We start from the raw sequence: 24,047 nt of genomic DNA, 5'->3' as shown, positions 1-24,047 counted from the left end.
GTCTGATAGTTTATGTATCGATGATGAAATATTAACATTGCAACACATGCCAATACGGCCTTTTTAGTTTACTAAATTGCAATTTTAAATTTCCCGCGAGTTTCTTGTTGAAAACGTTGCGGAATGATGACGCGTATGCATGACGTCACGGACTGTAAGGAAATATTAGCGCTGCACCAAACACGGCTAAAAGTCGTCTCTGTTCATGGCGTAATTACACAGTAATTTGAACATCTGTGTTGCTAAATCTTTTGCAATTTGTTCAATTAATAATGGAGACTATAAAGAACAATGCTGTTGGTGGAAAACAGTGGATTGCAGCTGTCTTTAGCGCCGAGACACAGCCAGCATGTTTTTGGATGAGGAAATTGTGATATATATCTTACCGGAGACATCAATGGATTATTCGTCGTCCTGCAGCAGCTGTCATGTCAAAAAAGGCAGCTGTGAGCTTGGCTTCTCGGTTTCTCTCTGAGACACTGCGTGTTCACCGCAGCCATCCGACCTCGATGTATGTCTTCACAATCTTTAAACTCTCACTAAAACACTATTAAAACAGTAAGCAGATAAGGGATCTTCCAGAATTATTCTAGTAAATGTGTCTAAAAATATCTGAATCACTCACAATGTAGTCCTTCGCTATCAATATCCTCAGCCACAAATCTTTCATCCTCGTTTAAATTAATAGGGAAATTGTCGTTTTCTCGGTCCGAATAGCTCTTACTGCTGGAGGCTCCCATTATAAACAATGTGAGGAGCCCTCACACCGGTGATGTAATCGTCTGCTACTTCCGGTACAGGCAAGGCTTTTTTATTAGCGACCAAAAGTTGCGAACTTTATCGTCGATGTTCTCTACTATATCCTTTCAACAAAAATATGGCAATATCGCGAAATGATCAAGTATGACACATGGAATGGACCTGCTATCCCCGTTAAAATAATAAAATCTCATTTCAGTAGGCCTTTAAAATTAGCACATGATGTACTGTAACATCTCAGAGCAAGAAAGTATTTTATCAACAGCTTTATTGTAATAACTTTACCCAAGGCTACATTTATAAAAATCCGTGTTTCGGAAATGCGGAAATTGTGTTGCCAAGTGCTGGCGGTCAATGCAGAAAAGTCAACCACCACATGGACCGCACATTCCAATTTCCTGGGGAAAAAAGAGAATATTCCTTTTTGCTAACTGAAATCAACCTGATAGGGAAGTTACACAAGCTACCTCTTCACCATTTATGAAAACAAAACTTATGTAACTATAGTTTTTTCAGCAGGTCTGTCCCTACACTACACACATAGGCCTACGTTTTGTCGACGATCAAAACATTGAGTAATCCTTTGTTTTTACAAACATAATGCCGTTAACTGTGGGATTTCCTGAAGGTTAATGTTTCATTTAATGACTGAACTTCGAACAGTATTTTACTTTTTGATGTTTTTCATGATTTTCTTGATCCAATGAAGACAATTCTCATTGTTCATCTTTGTTTTTGTAAATTGGTTGGGTTTTGCTCCGTCCAATCGCGCCCTATAACCACACTACAAGCGCCCCATGCACGCATAAGAACCCTTTTTTTCTGAAATAAACGGCAATTCCACTGATTTTCAGTGTCTGTCGCAACACTTTCGCCTGATTGTTTGTAGGATAATATGGCAGCTTGCTTGAAGTATCCGGGCACTGTAAATTCCCTGCAATCGATTTGGTTGAAAGACTCTGACATTGAAGATGGATAAAAGAATACAATCACAATCGTCTTGAAAATACATACAAATATTTATCAACAGAAGTTGTATCTAAGTCAATTGACACATAATTTAAACCACTCTCCCATTCAGGTGTTTTCTGCTGTTTCCTTAGCAATGTAAAAAAAAAAGTATAAATATTTCATAGGGTGGCTATGAATATTGTCATTGATCCAGGTCATTGTATTCAGGGCATGGCTTGCAACAGTCCAGTGTTCAAAGACGTGCATTTGAGCAGGCTATATCAGTTCATGCCCAATCATAAATAGGACCAGACGAGAGCTGAAATAATCTATTTAGATGCATTGCAATTCGGCCAAAAAAAGATGATACAATCGATAAGTAAACGTCAATAACCGATTTTTGTTGTTGTAAATAAAGTCATGCCGACAGTTCTAAAATTTGGCTGACTGCAGCAAACTACTCCACTGAGACCATGTCTACATTAAAGGCCTACTGAAACCCACTACTACCGACCACGCCGTCTGATAGTTTATACATCAATGTTGAAATATTAACATTGCAACACATGCCAATACGGCCTTTTTGGTTTACTAAATTGCGATTTCAAATTTTCCGCGAAGTTTCGTGTTGAAAACATCGTTGTATGATGACGCGTGCGTTTGACGTCTCGGGTTGTAGCGGACATTATTTTCCAGCCCGATCCAAGCTATAAGTAGTGTGCTTTAATCGCATAATTACACAGTATTCTGGACATCTGTGTTGCTGAATCTTTTGCAATTTGTTCAATTAATAATGGAGAAGTCAAAGTAGAAAGATGGAGGTGGGAAGCTTTAGCCTTTAGCCACACAAACACAGCCGGTGTTTCCTTGTTTAAATTTCCCGGAGGTGAAGCTTTACCATGGATCACAGCGGTCAAGCGAACATGGATCCCGACTACATGTCTACCGGCAGTTTTCGGTAAGAAAATTGTGGTATAAAGTCGCCTCTTATCGGAGATCAGCAGAGCTTGCACCGTCCATGCAGCTGCGTGACTTCCCTCAGAGACTCTTGGCGTCAAGACACCCGTGGCCACACCCTTCCGAGTTCAAGTACTATTTAATCTCACTAAACACTAGCAACACAATGGCAGATAAGGGATTTTCCAGAATTATCCTCGTAAATGTGTCTAAAAACATCTGAATCGATCTCACTTGCCCTTGCCTGTTTTTTTTTAAACTTTTTTTTTTTTTTCCTAGTCCTTCACTATCAATATCCTCATCCACAAATCTTTCTTCCTCCCTCAAATTAATGGGGAAATCGTCGCTTTCTCCGTCCGAATTGCTCATACCGCTGGTGGTTCACATTATAAACAATGTGAGGAGCCCTACAACCAGTGACGTCACGCGCACATCGTCTGCGACTTCCTGTAAAGGCAAGGCTTTTTTATTAGCGACCAAAAGTTGCCAACTTTATCGTCAATGTTCTCTACTAAATCCTTTCATCAGAAATATGGCAATATCGCGAAATGATCAAGTATGACACATAGAATGAACCTGCTATCCCCGTTTAAATAAGAAAATCTCATTTCAGTAGGCCTTTAAGCCGGATAACTCATTTAACGAATAATTATTTAGCCCAAGCCCCGTTTCGGCTACACTAAATCATCGTGTAAGGTCCCCCTCCTTGGATAATTTTTTAAACGGGTAAGTGCGCAGTCAATTTCTTGAATCTCCGGCTCTGTGTTGCATGGACTCATTGATCGTTTACAAACTGAGTTCGGAGAGGAAGTGACGCCAGAAAGACAGCACCCCACACAGAAAGTAACGTCTGAAAGAACGCGCCGCAGCCAACTTCATAATAAAGCAGTTTCGTAACTTGGAGCTAACTGGAAATATGGAGATGGAGGCGAGTCATCCAGACATGCCCGTGTATCTCCTTCCGTCTGTACAGACGCTTGTGGAATTCACACAAGAATACCTTAAGAGAAAGCCATTGCAGCCATTTAGGATACAACACTTCTCAGACAGCAAGAGAACTTTTCAAAGTCCAGGTCAGCTGTGATTCTACTTACCTAAAAACTTTGTCTATTTGTCGAAGGAGAAACAATGATAATGCGGGCTCCTGTGAATGTGATTAAAACAAAGAAAAAAGTAGTTTGTGATTTGTATTACCTGGCCGTCAAGTGGAATACTACGTAAACCAGCAAATGCTTTTGGACTGGCAAAACAGACTGTATCAGTTATTGTCCGCCATGTATGTCTCGGTCCAGAGTATATAAAGTTCACAAAAACAAATGGGCAATGAAGGTGAAGGCAAAATATTGAGGACTGTCCTGACCAGATCTCTAGATTGTTTGATGTAAAATGTTCGTTATCACATTGTTTACTTTCACATGTCCATTAAGGATTTGATTAATTTATGACTTCTCAGATGTGGTTCAGTACAATAAGGCCCCACAGCACACTGGATTCCAGTTGATTCAAATACCACAACACTGGATATTGTTCAGATAAGTTACTTTTAAGAACTTGCACACAAAGCAACACTGGAGGTGACTATGACGTGAGCATTTTCCGCGCATGCATATTAGGTCGGGTTGCGCCTGCGGACGGAGGAAACAGGGGGGTGGTCTTAAACTACCATTGTGTGTGTGTGGACAAGGATAAGGTTAGATGGGATTTACTCTGGATAACCTTAGAAGGGGCCTGAGAAATCCGACCAGCTCCTTTATCATAGGGCACATACTGTATGTTCCAATTTTGCAATTAATGTGATCGGAATTTCTTAGTACAAATGCACTGTTTTTAAAAGTTGCAAGTGATAAACGCTTGTTGAGAGAAACAAAAAGGAAGGTAAATCTGCACCAGTATACATAAATGAAAGATGCATCAATGATCGATTTTTAATCGAATCGTAACCGAATCGTTAGGTGACTGAAGATTCCCACCTCTATACCATGAATTGATTTACATGGACCCCGACTTAAACGAGTTGAACATTTTATTCGGGTGTTATCATTTAGTGGTCAATTGTACGGAATATGTACTGAACTGTGCAATCTACTAATAAAAGTTTCAATCAATCAATCAATAGCTAACCTATGTAGTCTTATCCTAGCAATATACTTGCCAACCCTCCCAATTTTCCCGGGAGACTCACAAATTTCAGTGACCCTCCCAGAAATCTCCCGGTGCTACCATTCTCCCGAATTTCTCCCGATTTTCACCCAGATTATTTATTACTTCGGTACTCTTGTCTTGATCTGTATATTGTACAGTATTTTGTATTTCTGTAGTGTTTTTTATATTGTACAGGATTGTTTATTTTTATTGGATAGTAGTCTGTTTATTTCAATTGTTAGTTTTTTCTTTATTACCTCTTGTTATTTATTTTACCCCATATTTGTTCCCACAACTGCACCTTAAGTTGGAGTCTTTAATATTGTTATATGCAAATATAATGAAAATAAAGTCTATTCTATTCTATTCAGACATTTGGGGCGTGCCTTAAAGGCACTGCCTTTAGCGTCCTCTACAACCTGTCATCACGTCCACTTTTCCTCCATACAAACTGCGTACATGATACATGCGGCTTCTACACACACATAAGTGAATGCCATGCATACTTGGTCAACAGCCATACAGGTCACACTGAGGGTGGCCGTATAAACAACTTTAACGTTGTTACAAATATGCGCCACACTGTGAACCCACCCCAAACAAGAATGACAAACACATTTCGGGAGAACATCTGCATCCAGTGACGTGCAGTCAGGGGAGGCAGGTGAGGCAGGTGAGGCGGGGCCTCATGTGCCATCACGGAAAGAAAAAAATGTAAAAAGAAAAAAAAAGAATTAAATTCTTATATGTATCCAGTGATTATGCTATAAAGTCATTTTCCATTTAACTTAACCAGTTTAAGATTATTTTCATTCAAAGTTGCTGAATTTTCACATTTGCCATTCAAATACTGAGAAGTGACTTGCGGTGAGTCACCAGCAAGTTGAGCCTCACCATGGATTGCGCAATGACTCGGCTAACTGCTGGCCTGCTGTGCAGTGAGACCGTATTGCTATATGAATTATTTTATACCTTTCCATAGTTTAGTTAGCTGAGGTATATAATGTACAGTGTATTTTGTCAACAACTGTATGTGTGTAACGTATTTCCTGCGCTGAGCAACCATAAAACGGCTGCGAAGACGTACTGGGTGAGGCTCGCAGTAATCCCGCCTCCTGGTGGTAGAGGGCGCTAGTGATCCCAGAGATCGTTCTTGCGACTACTCGGCTGCAGAAGAAGTGACAACAAGCAGCAACAGTTAGCAGCGGTCGCTTATTTTATCCTCTCGCCTGGCCTTTTAACTTTGAGGATTACATATCTAAAATAAAACCGTTTTCTAAACTGGACTTTCAATCGAAGCAGGAGATAATAATTAAAGGGAGATCTCCATTGAGACAGAGAGACTTTTAAAACTGAAGAAAGATAAGGAAGACTTCTATAAACAAGTTATCGATGCTTGTGTTCAAAGGTAGCGGCGCATGGACTTAATTTATAAGTAGAGGTAAGACCATAATATATATTTTTTTAATTAAATGTGCATTTTTGTGTGCTACAGTTTGTATGTGTAAAGTTAAGTTAAAGTACAAATGATTGTCATACACACACTAGGTGTGGTGAAATGTGTCCTCTGCATTTGACCCATCCCCTTGTCCACCCCCTGGGAAGTGAGGGGAGCAGTGGGCAGCACTGGAATAATTTTTGGTGATTCAACCCCCAATTCCAACCCTTGATGCTGAGTGCCAAGCAGGGAAGAATGCTGGTATGAGTTTTTAAACATAACCCGTTAACCGCTGCCAATGAAATGGTGAATAAGATACTCTTCAGGGTTCATATGTTTGTAAATCTGACTGTGATGAAGTCAGTGCCTCACCAGCCATGAAACTCACCGCACGTCACTGTCCGCACCGTAACACAACAGAACAAATACCCAGAACCCCTTGCAGCACTAACTCTTCCGGGACACTACAATATATACCCCTGCTACCACCAAACATCACCCACCTCCCATCTCTGATGACTGTCTTTTAAGGCAGTCTGAACAGAATTGGAGAATTCTTTAGGAGGAATCTTGCAGAAAGTTTTGGTATAATAAGTATTTTTATTGGGACACTTTCTGTGTGCAATCACTCTAGCCACAGTCATTCCAACACCGGCATATAAAACTGCCGTTTTGGACTTGGTTAATAGACTCCCCCCTGATTTGGAGATGAAGGTCGTCTTTATTGGAAAAGGCAATATGAACTTTTTTGCAACACTGTCCTCAGTGTTAGCCCTACTTCTACCTTGAATTGTGTTTGCAGGGATATGATAAAAGATGGAAATAGAATGGTTGTTGAGTTAAAAAAGGTAAGTACAGCTCATTACAGGCCAGCTGCTACCCCCTCATCAACACCCCTATCACCAGTCTCATTTTCTTTTCTCCGTGGTACTCGGTTTATGGTGGATGTTGTGTCTACCGCTGAAAGCAGATGGTTCGCCATTTTGTTGGAGAGGAAAGCTAATGTTAAGCCCTTCCCCACTGTTCCGACAACGGGGGTAGAACACTGCGAAAAGCAGCTGTTTTGTGTCTTATTGGATGCTGCAGGATGGTTGAGTCTATTAGAATAGTGTGGGTAAAGATGCTCTTTTAACACATGCATACTTGGATTTATTGGCGTACAGCAGAGATGATTGAGAATATCACGGCGTCACGTGAACTTGAAGGCGTGACTTGAAGTTCCACCCACTGTTGCCCCACTCGGGTCTCTCTGCCCATCTGTCTTGTCTGCCATCAGTGATGGATGTCTTCCCGATATGAACACTTCATGTCGTGATTTGAAATCAACTTATAAACCTCAGGGATCCAGTTGCCGGGGCTCATTATGACTTAATAAACTTCTACAAACCCCGTTTCCATATGAGTTGGTAAATTGTGTTAGATGTAAATATAAACGGAATACAATGATTTGCAAATCATTTTCAACCCATATTCAGTTGAATATGCTAGAAAGACAAGAGATTTGATGTTCAAACACATAAACTTTTTTTTTTTTTTTGCAAATAATAATTAACTTAGAATTTCATGGCTGCAACACGTGCCAAAGTAGTTGGGAAAGGGCATGTTCACCAATGTGTTACATCACCTTTTCTTTTAACAACACTCAATAAACGTTTGGGAACTGAGGAAACTAATTGTTCCATCCATCCATCTTCCTCCGCTTATCCGGGGTCGGGTCGCGGGGGCAACAGCCTAAGTAGGGAAACCCAGACTTCCCTTTCCCCAGCCACTTCGTCTAGCTCTTCCCGGGGGATCCTGAGGCGTTCCCAGGCCAGCCGGGAGACATAGTCTTCCCAACGTGTCCTGGGTCTTCCCCGTGGCCTCCTACCGGTTGGACGTGCCCTATACACCTCCCTAGGGAGGCGTTCGGGTGGCATCCTGACCAGATGCCCGAACCACCTCATCTGAAACTATTTGTTAAAGCTTCGAAAGTGGAATTCTTTCCCATTCTTGTTTTATGTAGAGCTTCAGTTGTTCAACAGTCCGGGGTCTCCGCTGTCGTATTTTACGCTTCATAATGCGCCACACATTTTCCATGGAGACAGGTCTGGACTGCAGACGGGCCAGGAAAGTACCCGCACTCTTTTGTTATGAAGCCACGCTGTTGTAACACGGGATGAATGTGGCTTGGCATTGTCTTGCTGAAATAAGCAGGGGCGTCCATGAAAAAGACGGCGCTTAGATGGCAGCATATGTTGTTCCAAAACCTGTATGTACCTTTCAGCATTGAATTGAATTGAATTATATTTATATAGCGCTTTTCTCTAGTGACTCAAAGCGCTTTACATAGTGAAACCCAATATCTAAGCTACATTTAAACCAGTGCGGGTGGCACTGGGAGCAGGTGGGTAAAGTGTCTTGCCCAAGGACACAACGGCAGTGACTAGGATGGTGCCTTCACAGATGTGTAAGTTACCCATGCCTTGGGCACTAATGCAGCCCCATACCATCACAGATGCTGGCTTTTGAACTTTTCATCGATAACAGTCTGGATGGTTCGCTTCCCCTTTGGTCCGGATGACACGATGTCGAATATTTCCAAAAATAATCTGAAATGTGGACTTGTCAGACCACAGAACACTTTTCCACTTTGCATCAGTCCATCTTAGATAATCTCGGGCCCAGAGAAGCCGGCGGCCTTTCTGGATGTTGTTGATAAATGGCTTTCGCTTTGCATAGTAGAGCTTTAACTTGCGCTTACAGATGTAGCGACGAACTGTAGTTACTGACAGTGGTTTTCTGAAGCGTTCCTGAGCCCATGTGGTGACTGATGTCTGTTTTTGATACAGTGCCGTCTGATGGATCCAAGGTCACGGTCATTCAATGTTGGTTTCCGGCCATGCCGATTACGTGGAGTGATATCTCCAGATTCTCTGAACCTTTTGATGATATTATGGACCGTAGATGTTGAAATCCCTAAATGTCTTGCAATTGCACTTTGAGAAACGTTGTTCTTAAACCGTTTGACTATTTTCTCACGCAGTTGTGGACAAAGGGGTGTACCTCACCCCATCCTTTCTTGTGATAGACTGAGCATTTTTTGGGAAGCTGTTTTTATACCCAATCATGGCACCCACCTGTTCCCAATTAGCCTGCACACCTGTGGGATGTTCCAAATAAGTGCTTGATGAGCATTCCTCTACTTTATCAGTATTTATTGCCACTTTCCCAATTTCTTGGTCACGTGTTGCTGGCATATAATTCTGAAGTTAATGATTATTTGCAACAACAAAAAAATGTTCATCAGTTTGAACATCAAATATGTTGTCTTTGTAGCATATTCAACTGAATATGAGTTGAAAATGATTTGCAAATCATTGTATTCCGTTTATATTTACATCTAACACAATTTCCCAACTCAAGAACAAGAAAGTTTGATCACATTACGCCTGTACTGGCTCACCTGCACTGGCTTCCTGTGCACTTAAGATGTGACTTTAAGGTTTTACTACTTACGTATAAAATACTACACGGTCTACCTCCAGCCTATCTTGCCGATTGTATTGTACCATATGTCCCGGCAAGAAATCTGCGTTCAAAAGACTCCGGCTTATTAGTGATTCCTAGAGCCCAAAAAAAGTCTGCGGGCTATAGAGCGTTTTCCGTTCGGGCACCAGTACTCTGGAATGCGCTCCCGGTAACAGTTTGAGATGCTACCTCAGTAGAAGCATTTAAGTCTCACCTTAAAACTCATCTGTATACTCTAGCCTTTAAATATACCTCCTTTTTAGACCAGTTGATCTGCCGCTTCTTTTCTTTCTCCTATGTCCCCCCCTCCCTTGTGGAGGGGGTCCGGTCCGATGACCATGGATGAAGTACTGGCTGTCCAGAGTCGAGACCCAGGATGGACCGCTCGCCTGTATCGATTGGGGACATCTCTACGCTGCTGATCCGCCTCCGCTTGAGATGGTTTCCTGTGGACGGGACTCTCGCTGCTGTCTTGGATCCGCTTTGAACTGAACTCTCGCGGCTGTGTTGGAGCCACTATGGATTGAACTTTCACAGTATCATGTTAGACCCGCTCGACATCCATTGCTTTCGGTCCCCTAGAGGGGGGGGGTTGCCCACATCTTAGGTCCTCTCCAAGGTTTCTCATAGTCAGCATTGTCACTGGCGTCCCACTGGATGTGAATTCTCCCTGCCCACTGGGTGTGAGTTTTCCTTGCCCTTTTGTGGGTTCTTCCGAGGATGTTGTAGTCGTAATGATTTGTGCAGTCCTTTGAGACATTTGTGATTTGGGGCTATATAAATAAACATTGATTGATCGATTGATATGGAAACGGTGTTTGTAAATATTGTTTCCACATTATTTATGTTCTGTAGAAGTGTGGCATATTCCTTCTCTCCCTTGACATCTTAGGGGATTATAAACGGTTACATTTTAAATTAAAATGTTTTTGCATTTCATATATTTTCTCCTGCCCCTTATTGATATCGACCGATATCAAAAACACTTAAATGTATCGTGATCCAGTTTGTGCTTAATGGTTCTACCAAATTTGTTTACCAGTCTGGTTGTTTAATGTAATCGGCCATTTCGAACAAAGGGGGAACCTCCATCCTCGTAATGAAGAAGTGTAGAAATGGTTGCACAGACTGCAATGTCTGACATGTATCCCCTAATGTGGAAAATTGCAATTCACCTCAGTCATTTTCTGTAATTGTTAGTGCTTTCAAGGTAACTAAGTGAATTGAGACGAGCATTGATATCGCTGCCATAATGAAGCACACATTACAAGCTTTTCTTTTTGAATCTCACAAGGGACTCGACGCCGTAAGGTAGAGGAATGACCTCCTCTGTGTTAAATTGCTCAGCCACTGACATCACTACGTCTCTATTTCCTTCGTTTCTCCACCTTCTGTTTTCCTCACGCCTCTTCGGAGACCTGCCATTTCTTTGGAAACGCGCAAGCAGAGTTTAAACTGCATTTAACACCCAACCCTTTATTTCAATCTATTCGCTGCATTATTAAAATACCTTCATACCCCCCTTAATTATTTCCTGGCTCTCCTGCATCCCTGCAGCTCTGGCAATTGCCGTTATTTGTCTAACCAATACCACTATGCGTCTCTTTAGGTGGTGCGGCCCTGAATAATAGATGAGTACAAATGCAAAACAATTGCACTTAGTCTGACTTTGGCACTATTCATCTTTCTGTGATGTTAACGTTTATACTCCAGGAAAGGAAATTGCAATTTTGTCCCAAAGTCTCTAACTCAGGGGTGTCAAACTCATTTTAGATCGGGGGGCCACGTGGAGAAAAATGTACTCCCAAGTGGGCCGGACTGGTAAAATCCCTGCACGATAACTTAAAAATAAAGACCCCGTCAGATTGTTTTCTGTGTTTAAAAATAGAAGAAGCACATTCTGAAAATGTACAAATCATAATGTATAAAGTATTCTATCTATATTTGTCGTTATTTATATTTTTTGAATGAATGATGTGATAATGTTCATCAGTCAACTCAATGGTGTTCATTTTCAATCTATCAAGATAAAAAAATATCAAAATTATCCCTCTTCATGTCAAGACTAAAAACACACCTGTACCGGACTGCTTATTCTTTGTAATCATCCCATCTTATCTATCTTTGTTGTTATTATTGTTGTTTTTATCCAACTTGATTGTATTGTTTTGATTTTGTTACGGTGACCTTAAATGCCCAGAATGCGCCTTATGAATAAAATCTATTATTATTATTATTATTGTTATTATTATTATAAAATCAAATTACATTATGCCATGTATGTAGTTAGATCATTTTCCTCGATTGATGTACTAACATCATGTGATTTATTTTGTACATATATATGTGTGTATATATATATGTATATATGTATATATATGTATATATGTATATATATATACATATATATATGTGTGTATATATATGTATATGTATATATGCATATATGTATATATATACATATATATATATGTATATATATACATATATATATATGTATATATATACATATATGTATATATATATACATATATATATATATATATACACATATATATATATATACATATATGTATATGTATATATATATATGTATATATATGTATATATATATATATATATATATACTCTAAAAATAGCAACAATTTAAAAAATTCTTTATATATATATATATATATATATATATATATATATATATATGTGTACCATCATCTACAGCAGGGGTCGGCAATATTTACCACTCAAAGAGCCATTTTGACCCGTTTCACAAAATAAAGAAAACTATGGGAGCCAGAAGACTCTTTTGAAATGTAAAATTAAATAACACAGTGTACAAAGTTTTGTTTTGCTTTGTGCTATGTATCAATCAGGTGTCTCAGACTCGCGGCCCGCACCTTAATATGAAAATTTAATATTAGTGCAAGTTTTATTTGAATGCCGCTTGACAACATCACATTTGCCAACCATCTCAATTTTTCCGGGAGACTACCGAGTTTCAGGGCAACCTTTCTCTCGACTGTCTGCTGGTTTTCACCCAAACAACAATAACAACGTAACAAACAGCTTACCAGCCCATTCGCATGTTGTATGTGGCTTCTGCAGACACACATAAGCGACTGCAAGGCATACTTACTCAACAGCCATACAGGTCACACTGAGTGTTGTGATATAAACAACTTTAACACTCTTTCTAATGTGCGCCACACTGTGAACCCACACCAAACAAAAATGACAAACACATATATCGGGAGAACATCCGCACTGTAACACATTATAAACGCAACATAACCAACGCCCAGAATCCCATGCATCCCTGACTCTTCCGGGCTCCGTTATCCGCGGGTTGCCGACCCCTGATCTACAGAGATACAAAGAATTGCTATTGCAACATCCAGTAGACACATGTAGAAGAGCTGTTTCTTTCTTTCAAAAATTTCAGGTGAATTTGTATACATAGCAAACTCATCCCGCGGGCCGGTTAAAACCTGTTCGCGGGCCTGCTCTAACTCCTTCATTGCTCTGCGTTCTTATAGACGTGATATTAACTTGCCAGGGAGCAAAAGTCTGGATTACATTTGTCAGTTCCTTCTTTCCAATTTCATCAGGGCTTGTGGCTTTTATAATGAAAAGCCTCCAAATGGACACAATGTTTTTCTTGAGAATCTTTATTTTCATTGTTTGACCAGTCATGCGGTTAGTTTTCAGTTTTAGCAAGCAGTAATTTTCTTATGAGTACTTGAGTACGCTTGCACATGTTTTGGTCTACTGAAGCAGTGGTTCTCAAATGGGGGTACGCGTACCCCTGGGGGTACTTGGAGGTATGCTAAGAGTAACATGAGATTTTTTTAAAAATATTCTAAAAATAGTAACAATTCAAAAATCCCTTATAAATTTATTTATTGAATAATACTTCAACACAATATAAATGTAAGTTCATAAACTGTGAAAAGAAATGCAACAATGCAATATTCAGTGTTGAAAGCTAGATTTTTTGTGGACATTTTCCATAAATATTGATGTTAAAGATTTCTTTTTTTGTGAATCCACTGTTCATGAATCCAGATGGATCTCTATTACAATCCCCAAAGAGGGCACTTTAAGTTGATGATTACTACTATGTGGAGAAATCTTGATTTATAATTGAATCACTTGTTTATTTCTCAACAAGTTTTTAGTTATTTTTATATCTTTTTTTCCCTAATAGTCCAAGAAAGACCACTACAAATGAGCAATATTTTGCACTGTTATACAATTTAAAGAATCAGAAACTGATGACATAGTGCTGTATTTTACTTCTTTATCTCTTTGTTTCAACCAAAAATGCTTTGCTCTGATTAGGGGGTACTTGAATTAAAAAAAGGTTCACAGGGGGTACATCACTAAAAAAGGTTGAGAACCTGATCCTGATGTGAATAAAAAAGACATTTTCTTCCTGTTCAAAAAAATGTAAGATTTTATTTTAGTTAGATATTTATGCTTTTGATTTTGATACCAATCATCCATGAGTGAGATCGGCCAATAGCGATCACATCTATTATCTGTCAGTTTTTCCGATTTATTTTTGGTGAGTGCAACGGCTTAACAGCATCAACCCAGAATTCTAACTACCGTATTTTTCGGAGTATAGGTCGTTCTGGAGTATAAGTCGCACCTGCCGAAAATGCATAATAAAGAAGGGAAAAAAAACAAAACATATATAAGTCGCACTGGAGTATAAGTCGCATTTTTTGGGGAAATTTATTAGATAAAACCCAACACCAAGAATAGACATTTGAAAGGCAATTTCAAATAAACAAAGTATAGTGAATAACAGGCTGAATAAGTGTACGTTATATGAAGCATAAATAACGTAACATATTATGGTAAGAGTCATTCAAATAACTATAACATATAGAACATGCTATGCGTTTACCAAACAATCTGTCACTCCTAATCGCTAAATCCGATGAAATTTTATACGTCTAGTCCAGGGGTCGGCAACCCGCGGCTCCGGAGCCGCATGCGGCTCTTTGGCAACTGATGCGGCTCAGCTGCACAATCGCTGATCCCCCAGATTGTTGCGGGGAGATTCCAGAATTCAATGCCTCTCCCGGATACCACCCGGAGTCAACGTTCTCCAATTCTCACTCGGACTACAATATTAAGGGCGTGCCGTGATGATATTACTCTTAACGTCCTCTTGAACGTCATCGCGCCCGCCATTCACGGAATGCTATTTGCGTCCTCTTGAACGTCATCATGCCCGCCATTCACGGAATGCTATTTGAGTGCTGCTTCTATCGGCACATGTATGAAATTGCAAGGCATACTGGGTGACACAGAGTACACTGACGGTTGTGATATAAACAACTTTAACACTCCTACTAATATGCGACACGTTGTGAACCCACACAAAAGAAGAATGACAAGCACATTTCGGGAGAAAATCCTCACAGTAACACAACATAAACTCAACACAACAAATACCCAGAATCCTTTGCATCCATGAGAATTCCTGACTATGTTATACACCCCACAAGCACCACTCCCTCCCTCCCTCTCTGCGTGGTTGAGGTGGGCGGGGTTTGGTGCTCGCGGGGTGTATAACATAGTCAGGTTGTGTCATGGATGCAAAGGATTCTGGGTATTTGTTGTGTTGCGTTTATGTTGTGTTACTGTGAGGATTTTCTCCCGAAATGTGTTTGTCATTCTTCTTTTGTGTGGGTTCACAATGTGGCGCATATTAGTAGGAGTGTTAAAGTTGTTTATATCACAACCGTCAGTGTACTCTGTGTCCCCCAGTATGCCTTCCAGTCGTGTGCGTGCATCTGCGGAAGCCTCTCACAACATGTTGCTGGACTGGCAAGCAGTTTGTACATGTTGTAGAAGGTGTTTAAGGCAATGGCTTCATAGCATGCCCTTATTCTTGTCATCTGGGTGACCACCAATAGATATTGGCGAGAATAGTTGCGGCTCCCGTTGTCTTTCTCATTTTGTGAAACAGGTCGAAATGGCTCTTTGAGTGGTAAAGGTTGCCGATCCCTGGTCTAGTCTCTTACATGAATGAGATAAATAATATTATTTGATATTTTACGGTAATGTGTTAATAATTTCACACCTAAGTCGCTCCTTGATTCTGGTCTTTTTTTTGTTGTTGTAACTTTTAGAAGATGACAAAACTGCACTTTTAGTCCACCACCTTGTTCCGGTTTTAAAACTTTCCATACATTTTCTCCCACTCTTGCAGCTTCCGCGCCACAGCCCTTCAGCCCCTTCTGGTTCACGGTGGAGCCCCAAGACACGGTGGCAGTCCGGGGCAACGCTGCCCTGCTCAACTGCTCGGTGCACAGCGATGCCACCACACCGGCACGTATGGAGTGGAAGAAGGACGGCACCTTCATGAGTCTGGTTTCAGACGAGAGACGGCGCATCCTTCCCGACGGCTCCCTGCTCTTCACCCACGTGGTTCACTCGAAGCACAACAAACCCGATGAGGGCACCTACCAGTGCGTCGCCACCATCGAAAACCTGGGATCCATTTCTACTCGTACAGCACGCCTCGTTGTTGCAGGTATGGGTTTTAGGTTAGTTTTACAATGCTACATTTCAGCACATGCAACATCATCATTTTTGAGCTAAAAACAATCCGGATTGTTCTAGGTGCAAAGTTCAAAAGCCAGCATTTGTGATGATATGGGGGTGTATTAGTGCCCAAGGCATGGGTAACTTACACATCTGTGAAGGCACAGACAGGTTTTGGAGCAACATATGTTGCCATCCAAGCAACTTTATCATGGACGCCCCTGCTTATTTCAGCAAGACAATGTGTTACAACAGCATGACTTTATAGTAAAAGAGTGCAGGTACTAGACTGGCCTGCCTGTAGTCCAGACCTGTCTCCCATTGAAAATGTGTGGCGCATTATGAAGTCTATAATACGACAACAGAGACCCCGGACTGTTGAACAACGTAAAGGCCTACTGAAATGAGATTTTCTTATTTAAACGGGGATAGCAGGTCCAGTCTATGTGTCATACTTGATAATTTTTCGCGATATTGCCATATTTTTGCTAAAAAGGATTTAGTAGAGAACATTGACGATAAAGTTTGCAACTTTTGGTCGCTAAAAAAAAAGCCTTGCCTGTACCGGAAGTAGCAGACGATGTGCGCGTGACGTCACGGGTTGTAGGGCTCCTCACATCCTCACATTGTTTATAATGTGAGGCTCCAGCAGCGAGAGCTATTCGGACCGAGGAATACACAGTAATAAAAACACAGTTGTTCTACTAACTGTACTGTGCTTGCTGGTTATTAAAAAACAACAACAACAATTACCTTTCACTATTTGAGTAACCTTTGTTCTGCCATTTGCGTATTGGCGAGCGATGTCCGAATCTGTTGTAGACATCCGCAAATGAGAACGGGATGTTGCTTCCAGCTATCAGCATAGTCATCTTTGTCTCAGCATAAGATACACCATTGGGTCTCCATTTTGCGAGGTGGCCCATAATACTGGGTTGTGAACGATGCTGCGCTGCGGATGCTTTGTGCTTTTCTGACTGACCGTTCATGGCTGAGTATATCCGTTCCCCGTGTTCAATGGAAAAGTCTGTTCTACAAAATGTACAGGCAACATACCCCTTCCCCCTTCGATCTCTCCTGGATAAACTGAAATTCATGTTTCCAATCGTTTTGGAACTTGCAAGCATATTTCTTCATTTTGCTCGTCGACGGTGTAATACAGGGAACCTGTGGCTCTCGAGCCAGATGTGGCTCTTTTGATGACTGCATCTGGCTCTCAGATGAATCTTAGCTGACGTTGCTGAACACGATAAATCATGAACAATCCCACTGGTAATCACAGTGTTAAAAATAACCTTCAAAATCCAAAACATTCTCATGCATTTCAATCCATCCATCCGTTTCTACCGCACCTGTTCAAGAAGTCGTATTGATGGTAAGATGTATTTTATTTATTATTGGTTATCTACAGAATAATAATGTTGTTAAAAATAATAAGAGACTTATTATACTTTAAAAATGGCTTTTTTGCTAATATCCGATATTCCGATATCATCCAACTCTTAATTACTGATACCGATATATACAGTCGTGGAATCAACACATTATTATGCCTAATTTTGTTGTGATGCCCCGCTGGATGCATTAAACAATGTAACAAGGTTTTCCAAAATAAATCAACTAAAGTTATGGAAAAAAATACCAACATGGATCTGCCATATGCATTATTTTCTTTAACATTCCTCAAAACAGCAGCTTGGAATTTGGGACGTGCTCTCCATGAGAGAGCATGAGGAGGTTGAGGTTTGTGCGTGTGGGAGGGGGGGGTAGCAGGGGGTGTATATTGTAACATCCCGGAAGAGTTAGTGCTGCAAGGGGTTCAGGGCATTTGTTCTGTTGTGTTACGGTGTGGATGTTCTCCCAAAATGTGTTTGTCATTCTTGTTTGATGTGGGTTCACAGTGTGGCGCATATTTGTAACAGTGTTAAAGTTGTTTATACGGCCACCCTCAGTGTGACTTGTATGGCTGTTGACCAATTATGACTTGATTTCACTTGTGTGTGTGAAAAGCTGTAGATATTATGTGACTGGGCCGGCACGCAAAGGCAGTGCCTTTAAGGGCTCCCTACGTCCGTGTACACAGCGGCGTTTTAAAAAGTTGTAAATTTTATTTTTTGAAACCGATACTGATCATTTTGAAACCGATACCGACAATTTCCAATATTATATTGGAAAGCCTTTTTTGGCCGATAATATAGGCAGTCCAATATTATCAGTCATCCCTACTATAAATGTTGGTCTTACTTAAAAATGCACGCATTTAGTTAAAAAAATATGTGTTAAAAAATATTATATTTGGCTCTCACGGAAATACATTTTAAAATATTGGCTTCCATGGCTCTGTCAGCCAAAAAGGTTCCCGACCCCTGGTGTAATTTATTGGGTTGGAGTCAATAACCAGGCGACGTGATGAAGTTACGTCTCTTTACTGTGGGCTTCAGAACAGACATTCTGTTCTATGTACAGTAGATGGCAGTATTGTCCTGTTTAAGAGGGTCACAACATTGAGTCAGGTTCTCATGGAGCTGGAGTGGGCGTGGCCTCCAGCTCCGTCTGAATTTTGGGAGATTTTCGGGAGAGGCGCTGAATTTCGGGAGAATCCGGGAGGGTTGGCAAGTATGGTCTGTTGTGTCCTTGAGCAAGACACTTCACCCTTGCTCCTGATTGGTCGTGGTTAGGCTCTTGCATGGCAGCTCCCGCCATCAGTGTGTGAATGTGTGTGTGAACGGGTGAATGTGGAAATAGCGTCAAAGCGCTTTGAGTACCTTGAAGGTAGAAAAGCGCTTTTTTATTGTTAGATACTCAAAGCGCTCACAGAGAAGTTGGAACCCATCATTCATTCACACCTGGTGGTGGTAAGCTACATCTGTAGCCACAGCTGCCCTGGGGTAGACTGACGGAAGCGTGGCTGCCAGTTTGCGTCTACGGCCCCTCCGACCACCACCAATCATTCATTCATCATTCATTCACCAGTGTGAGCGACACCTGGGGCAAGGGTGAAGTGTCCTGCCCAAGGACACAACGGCAGCGATTTGGATGTCAATAGGTGGGAAGCGAACCTGCAACCCTCAGGTTTCTGGCACAGCCGCACTACCCACTACGCCATTCCGCCCCTATGTACAGTAGATGGCAGTATTGTCCTCTTTAAGAGGGTCACAACATTGAGTCAGCTTCTCATGGAGAGCTGGAAAGGGCGTGGCCTCCAGCTCCGTCTGAATTTCGGGAGATTTTCGGGAGAAAATTTGTCCCGGGAGGTTTTCGGGAGAGGCGCTGAATTTCGGGAGTCTCCCGGAAAATCCGGGTGGGTTGGCAAGTATGGTCTGTTGTGTCCTTGAGCAGGACACTTCACCCTTGCTCCTGATTGGTCGTGGTTGGGGCCTTGCATGGCAGCTCCCGCCATCAGTGTGTGAATGTGTGTGTGAACGGGTGAATGTGCAAATAGTGTCAAAGCGCTTTGAGTACCTTGATGGTAGAAAAGCGCTATACAAGTATAACCCATTTACCATTTATATTCAGCTAAACAAAATACAACTTACCAAACTTCCATGTTTCTTAGTTCAAGGTGAATGTAACCGTATCAGGTTGCAAGGCCTTGAACATGATAACGATTCTTTTCTTTAAAGTAGTAGCCACGGCTGTCAGAAGATATTTGTCTTGTCCTTCAATTAGTTTGCAGTAACACCTTGCTTTGTGGCATGAATGCAACAGCTTTCTGAAAGGAAAAAAAAAAAACATGAATGCGTATTTTCTATTCCTCCTCCTGCAATGTCACCTCTGTGTGAGAAGAGTGAGTGACATGGGATTATCGCGCGTTTCGGGTCAAGTCGTGGCCTGTAATTCAATTTGCAGCCCGACGATGTATTTACTGTGCGCTCAACTCTCAGTACACCGCTGGCAGGTTTAAAGACACCATGAACAGGTCTCCTGAAGGACATACGCCGTGGACTCGTTTGGTATAAAGAGCCGGTCGTATTCACGATGATTGTTTTTGGAAAAAAGACTCGCTAGACAGTTTTATTTTGTTGTCACGAGTTGTCTTGAAGGGCTTCACGGTGGCAGAGGGGTTAGTGCGTCTGCCTCACAATACGATGGTACCGCAGTCCTGGGTTCAAATCCAGGGATCTTTCTGTGTGGAGTTTGCATGTTCTCCCAGTGAATGCGTGGGTTCCCTCCGGGTACTCCGGCTTCCTCCCACTTCCAAAGACATGCACCTGGGGATAGGTTGATTGGCAACACTAAATTGGCCCTAGTGTGTGAATGTGAGTGTGAATGTTGTCTGTCTATCTGTGTTGGCCCTGCGATGAGCTGGCGACTTGTCCAGGGTGTACCCCGCCTTCCGCCCGATTGTAGCTGAGATAGGCGCCAGCGCCCCCCCCCCCCGCCCCCCCCCCCCCACCCCCCCCCCCGCGACCCCGAAAGGGAATAAGCGGTAGAAAATGGATGGATGGAGTTGTCTTGAAAATAAACAATTGTCTGCGTAGGAGAAGAGTTCGCATAGCATCAGGAGTTTGGGAACATCTGATTGCAGGCTAGAATTTAAAACAAATGTGGCCATTTTGTTTTGTTTGTATTCATGTCAAAATGTGGACTAGAGCTAGAAAATCAATCAGTTGAATCTAAGGATGTTTTGTTTTGTTTGAATCTAAGGATGTTTTGTTTTGTTTGTATTCATGTCAAAATGTGGACTAGAGCTAGAAAATCAATCAGTTGAATCTAAGGATGTAACGAATAACGCTTAAATCATAAACCGTGGTAAAACTTCCTTATTACTGATAACACTGTAATATTTCAAAGGCCTACTGAAACCCACTACTAGCGACCACACAGTCTGATAGTTTATATATCAATGATGAAATATTAACATTGCAACACATGCCAATACGGCCTTTTTAGTTTACTAAATTGCAATTTTGAATTTCCCGCGGAGTTTCCTGTTGAAAACGTCGCGGAATGATGACGCGTGTTTGTGACGTTATAGGTTGGAGGGGACATGTTAGCCCAGCACCACTTGCGGCTAAAAGTCGTCTCTTTTCATCGCATAATTACACAGTATTCTGGACATTTGTGTTGCTGAATCTTTTGCAATTTGTTCAATTAATAATGGAGAAGTCAAAGTAGAAAGATGGAGGTGGGAAGCGTTAGCCTTTAGCTACACAAACACACGGTGTTTCCTTGTTTAAAATTCCCGGAGGTGAAGCTTTACTATGGATCAGAGCGGTCAAGCGAACATGGTTCCCGAACACTTGTCAACCGGCGGGTTTCGGTGAGAAAATTGTGGGAAAAAATCGCCTCCTACCGGAGATCAGCAGAGCTCGCGCCGTCCATGCAGCTGCCGTGACTTTCCTCAGAGACTGGCGTCAACACACCCGTGGACACACCCCCTCTGACTATCAGGTACTATTTAACTCACTAAAACACTAGCAACACAATAGAAAGATAAGGGATTTCCCAGAATTATCCTAGTAAATGCGTCTAAAAACTTATGAATTGCTCCCAATGCAATCGCCTTTTTTTTTTTTATTAGTCCTTCACTATCAATATCCTCATCCACGAATCTTTCATCCTCGCTCAAATTAATGGGGAAATTGTCGCTTTCTCGGTCGGAATAGCTCTTGATGCTGGAGGCTCACATTATAAACAATGTGAGGATGTGAGGAGCCCTCAACAGGTAAAAGCAGGGCTTTTCTATTAGAGACCAAAAGTTGCGAACTTTATCGTGGATGTTCTCTACTAAATCCTTTCAGCAAAAATAAGGCAATATCGCGAAATGATCAAGTATCAATCAATCAATCAATGTTTACTTATATAGCCCTAAATCACTAGTGTCTCAAAGGGCTGCACAAACCACTACGACATCCTCGGTAGGCCCACATGAGGGCAAGGAAAACTCACACCCAGTGGGACGTCGGTGACAATGATGACTATGAGAACCTTGGAGAGGACAAAAGCAATGGATGTCGAGCGGGTCTAACATGATACTGTGAAAGTTCAATCCATAATGGATCCAACACAGCCGCGAGAGTCCAGTCCAAAGCGGATCCAACACAACAGCGAGAGTCCCGTTCACAGCGGAGCCAGCAGGAAACCATCCCAAGCGGAGGCGGATCAGCAGCGCAGAGATGTCCCCAGCCGATACACAGGCAAGCGGTCCATCCTGGGTCCCGACTCTGGACATCCAGTACGTCATCCATGGCCATCGGACCGGACCCCCTCCACAAGGGAGAGTGGGACATAGGAGAAAAAGAAAAGAAACGGCAGATCAACTGGTCTAAAAAGGGAGTCTATTTAAAGGCTAGACTATACAAATTAGTTTTAAGGTGAGACTTAAATGCTTCTACTGAGGTGGCATCTCGAACTGTTACCGGGAGGGCATTCCAGAGTACTGGAGCCCGAATGGAAAACGCTCTATAGCCCGCAGACTTTTTTTGGGCTTTGAGAATCACTAATAAGCCGGAGTCCTTTGAACGCAGATTTCTTGCCGGGACATATGGTACAATACAATCGGCAAGATAGGATGGAGCTAGACCGTGTAGTATTTTATACGTAAGTAGTAAAACCATAAAGTCACATCTAAAGTGCACAGGAAGCCAGTGACACATAGAATGGACCTGCTATCCCCGTTTAAAAAAAAAAAAAAATCTCACTTCAGTAGGCCTTTAATGCTAGACAGGAGGGAGACTCGAAAATAATACGTTGCAGTAATCGAGACGAGACGTAACGAACGCATGACTAATCCAAGCCCATTTTGAGCACATTTAACAATACCGTGATGATAACGGTAATTGTGACAATTACCGTGATATAAAATCTTCCCAGGGTTGAATCTCTAGTTGACTCAGAACAATATTTGGTTTGAAAATGACTTGCTTCTGCAGTCCCGGGTCTCAACACCCCTGTCATTTTCAGCCGCATGGAAATATAATGTAAAGATGAGCTCTGCTGTCAGACGGCCTCACGGCCACTGGGTCAGCTATGATTGGACTTTAGATACAATCACTTTCTACTTGAGGAGTGGAGACCCTGTCAGCAGTTGGAAGCACACACACTCTTCACAGCTTGATTCATCCACGCACGCACACACACACACACACACACACACACACACACACACACACACACACACACACACACACACACACACACACATTTATGGTTTTACTTGACATACATGACTGCCGATGTATCTGCAGCTGGTTGGCAGGTGGCCTGTGAAAAAAAAAGGAAAGGTTAATTACAGTGTAGTGAGTGCAAGCCATTAGGCCGCCATCAGAGCCAGGAATGATGGTGCAGACACGGGCTGGGGTGGGCTTGACCTCTTTGATGTAATGACCGAACAATTCACGGATGACTTGCGTGGCAGAGGGTATATCTGACAAATAACAGAGGGATATCTGGGATGGATTGCTGGGAGACATTCTGCTCACTTCCTCACATCATCGCCATTGTTCCCACACTTTGAAAAAGTTCCTGCTCTGCACAGTTGCCTTCAAGGCCATACTCATATTTACATACAAACATATTCATATCTGGGGCTGTTAATCGATTAGAAAAAGTTTGTTTTATGTTCTGTTGTTTTGAAAGTTTGTTTTATGTTCTGTTGCTTCGATTAATCCGTGAATGAGGACACCAGACGGTGTGGTAGGAAAAGTATATTTACTGAAAAAGCAAAAGCTATAGTGCAGCTGAGAAGTGCACCGGAAGCACAGGAAAAGCTATGCAGCAACAAAGTTAA

At 41.8% G+C, this 24,047-nt stretch overlaps 1 protein-coding gene across 9 annotated transcripts in view; it reads left to right on the top strand.

Annotated features, from left to right (window-relative positions):
• neo1a (neogenin 1a) overlaps positions 1-24,047 on the top strand; it is a 479,989-nt gene that overhangs the window by 147,046 nt on the left and 308,896 nt on the right. For all 9 annotated transcript variants that reach the window (XM_061887530.1, XM_061887535.1, XM_061887537.1 and 6 more), the window contains exon 2: positions 15,981-16,304. In XM_061887530.1, the coding sequence (XP_061743514.1) occupies positions 15,981-16,304 (324 nt within the window). The remainder of the gene's footprint in view (positions 1-15,980; positions 16,305-24,047) is intronic.

This window comes from Nerophis ophidion, linkage group LG25, assembly GCF_033978795.1.
Source record: "Nerophis ophidion isolate RoL-2023_Sa linkage group LG25, RoL_Noph_v1.0, whole genome shotgun sequence".
In the NCBI taxonomy this organism is placed as follows: domain Eukaryota; kingdom Metazoa; phylum Chordata; class Actinopteri; order Syngnathiformes; family Syngnathidae; genus Nerophis; species Nerophis ophidion.
This window is presented reverse-complemented; position numbering and strand designations above follow the sequence as displayed.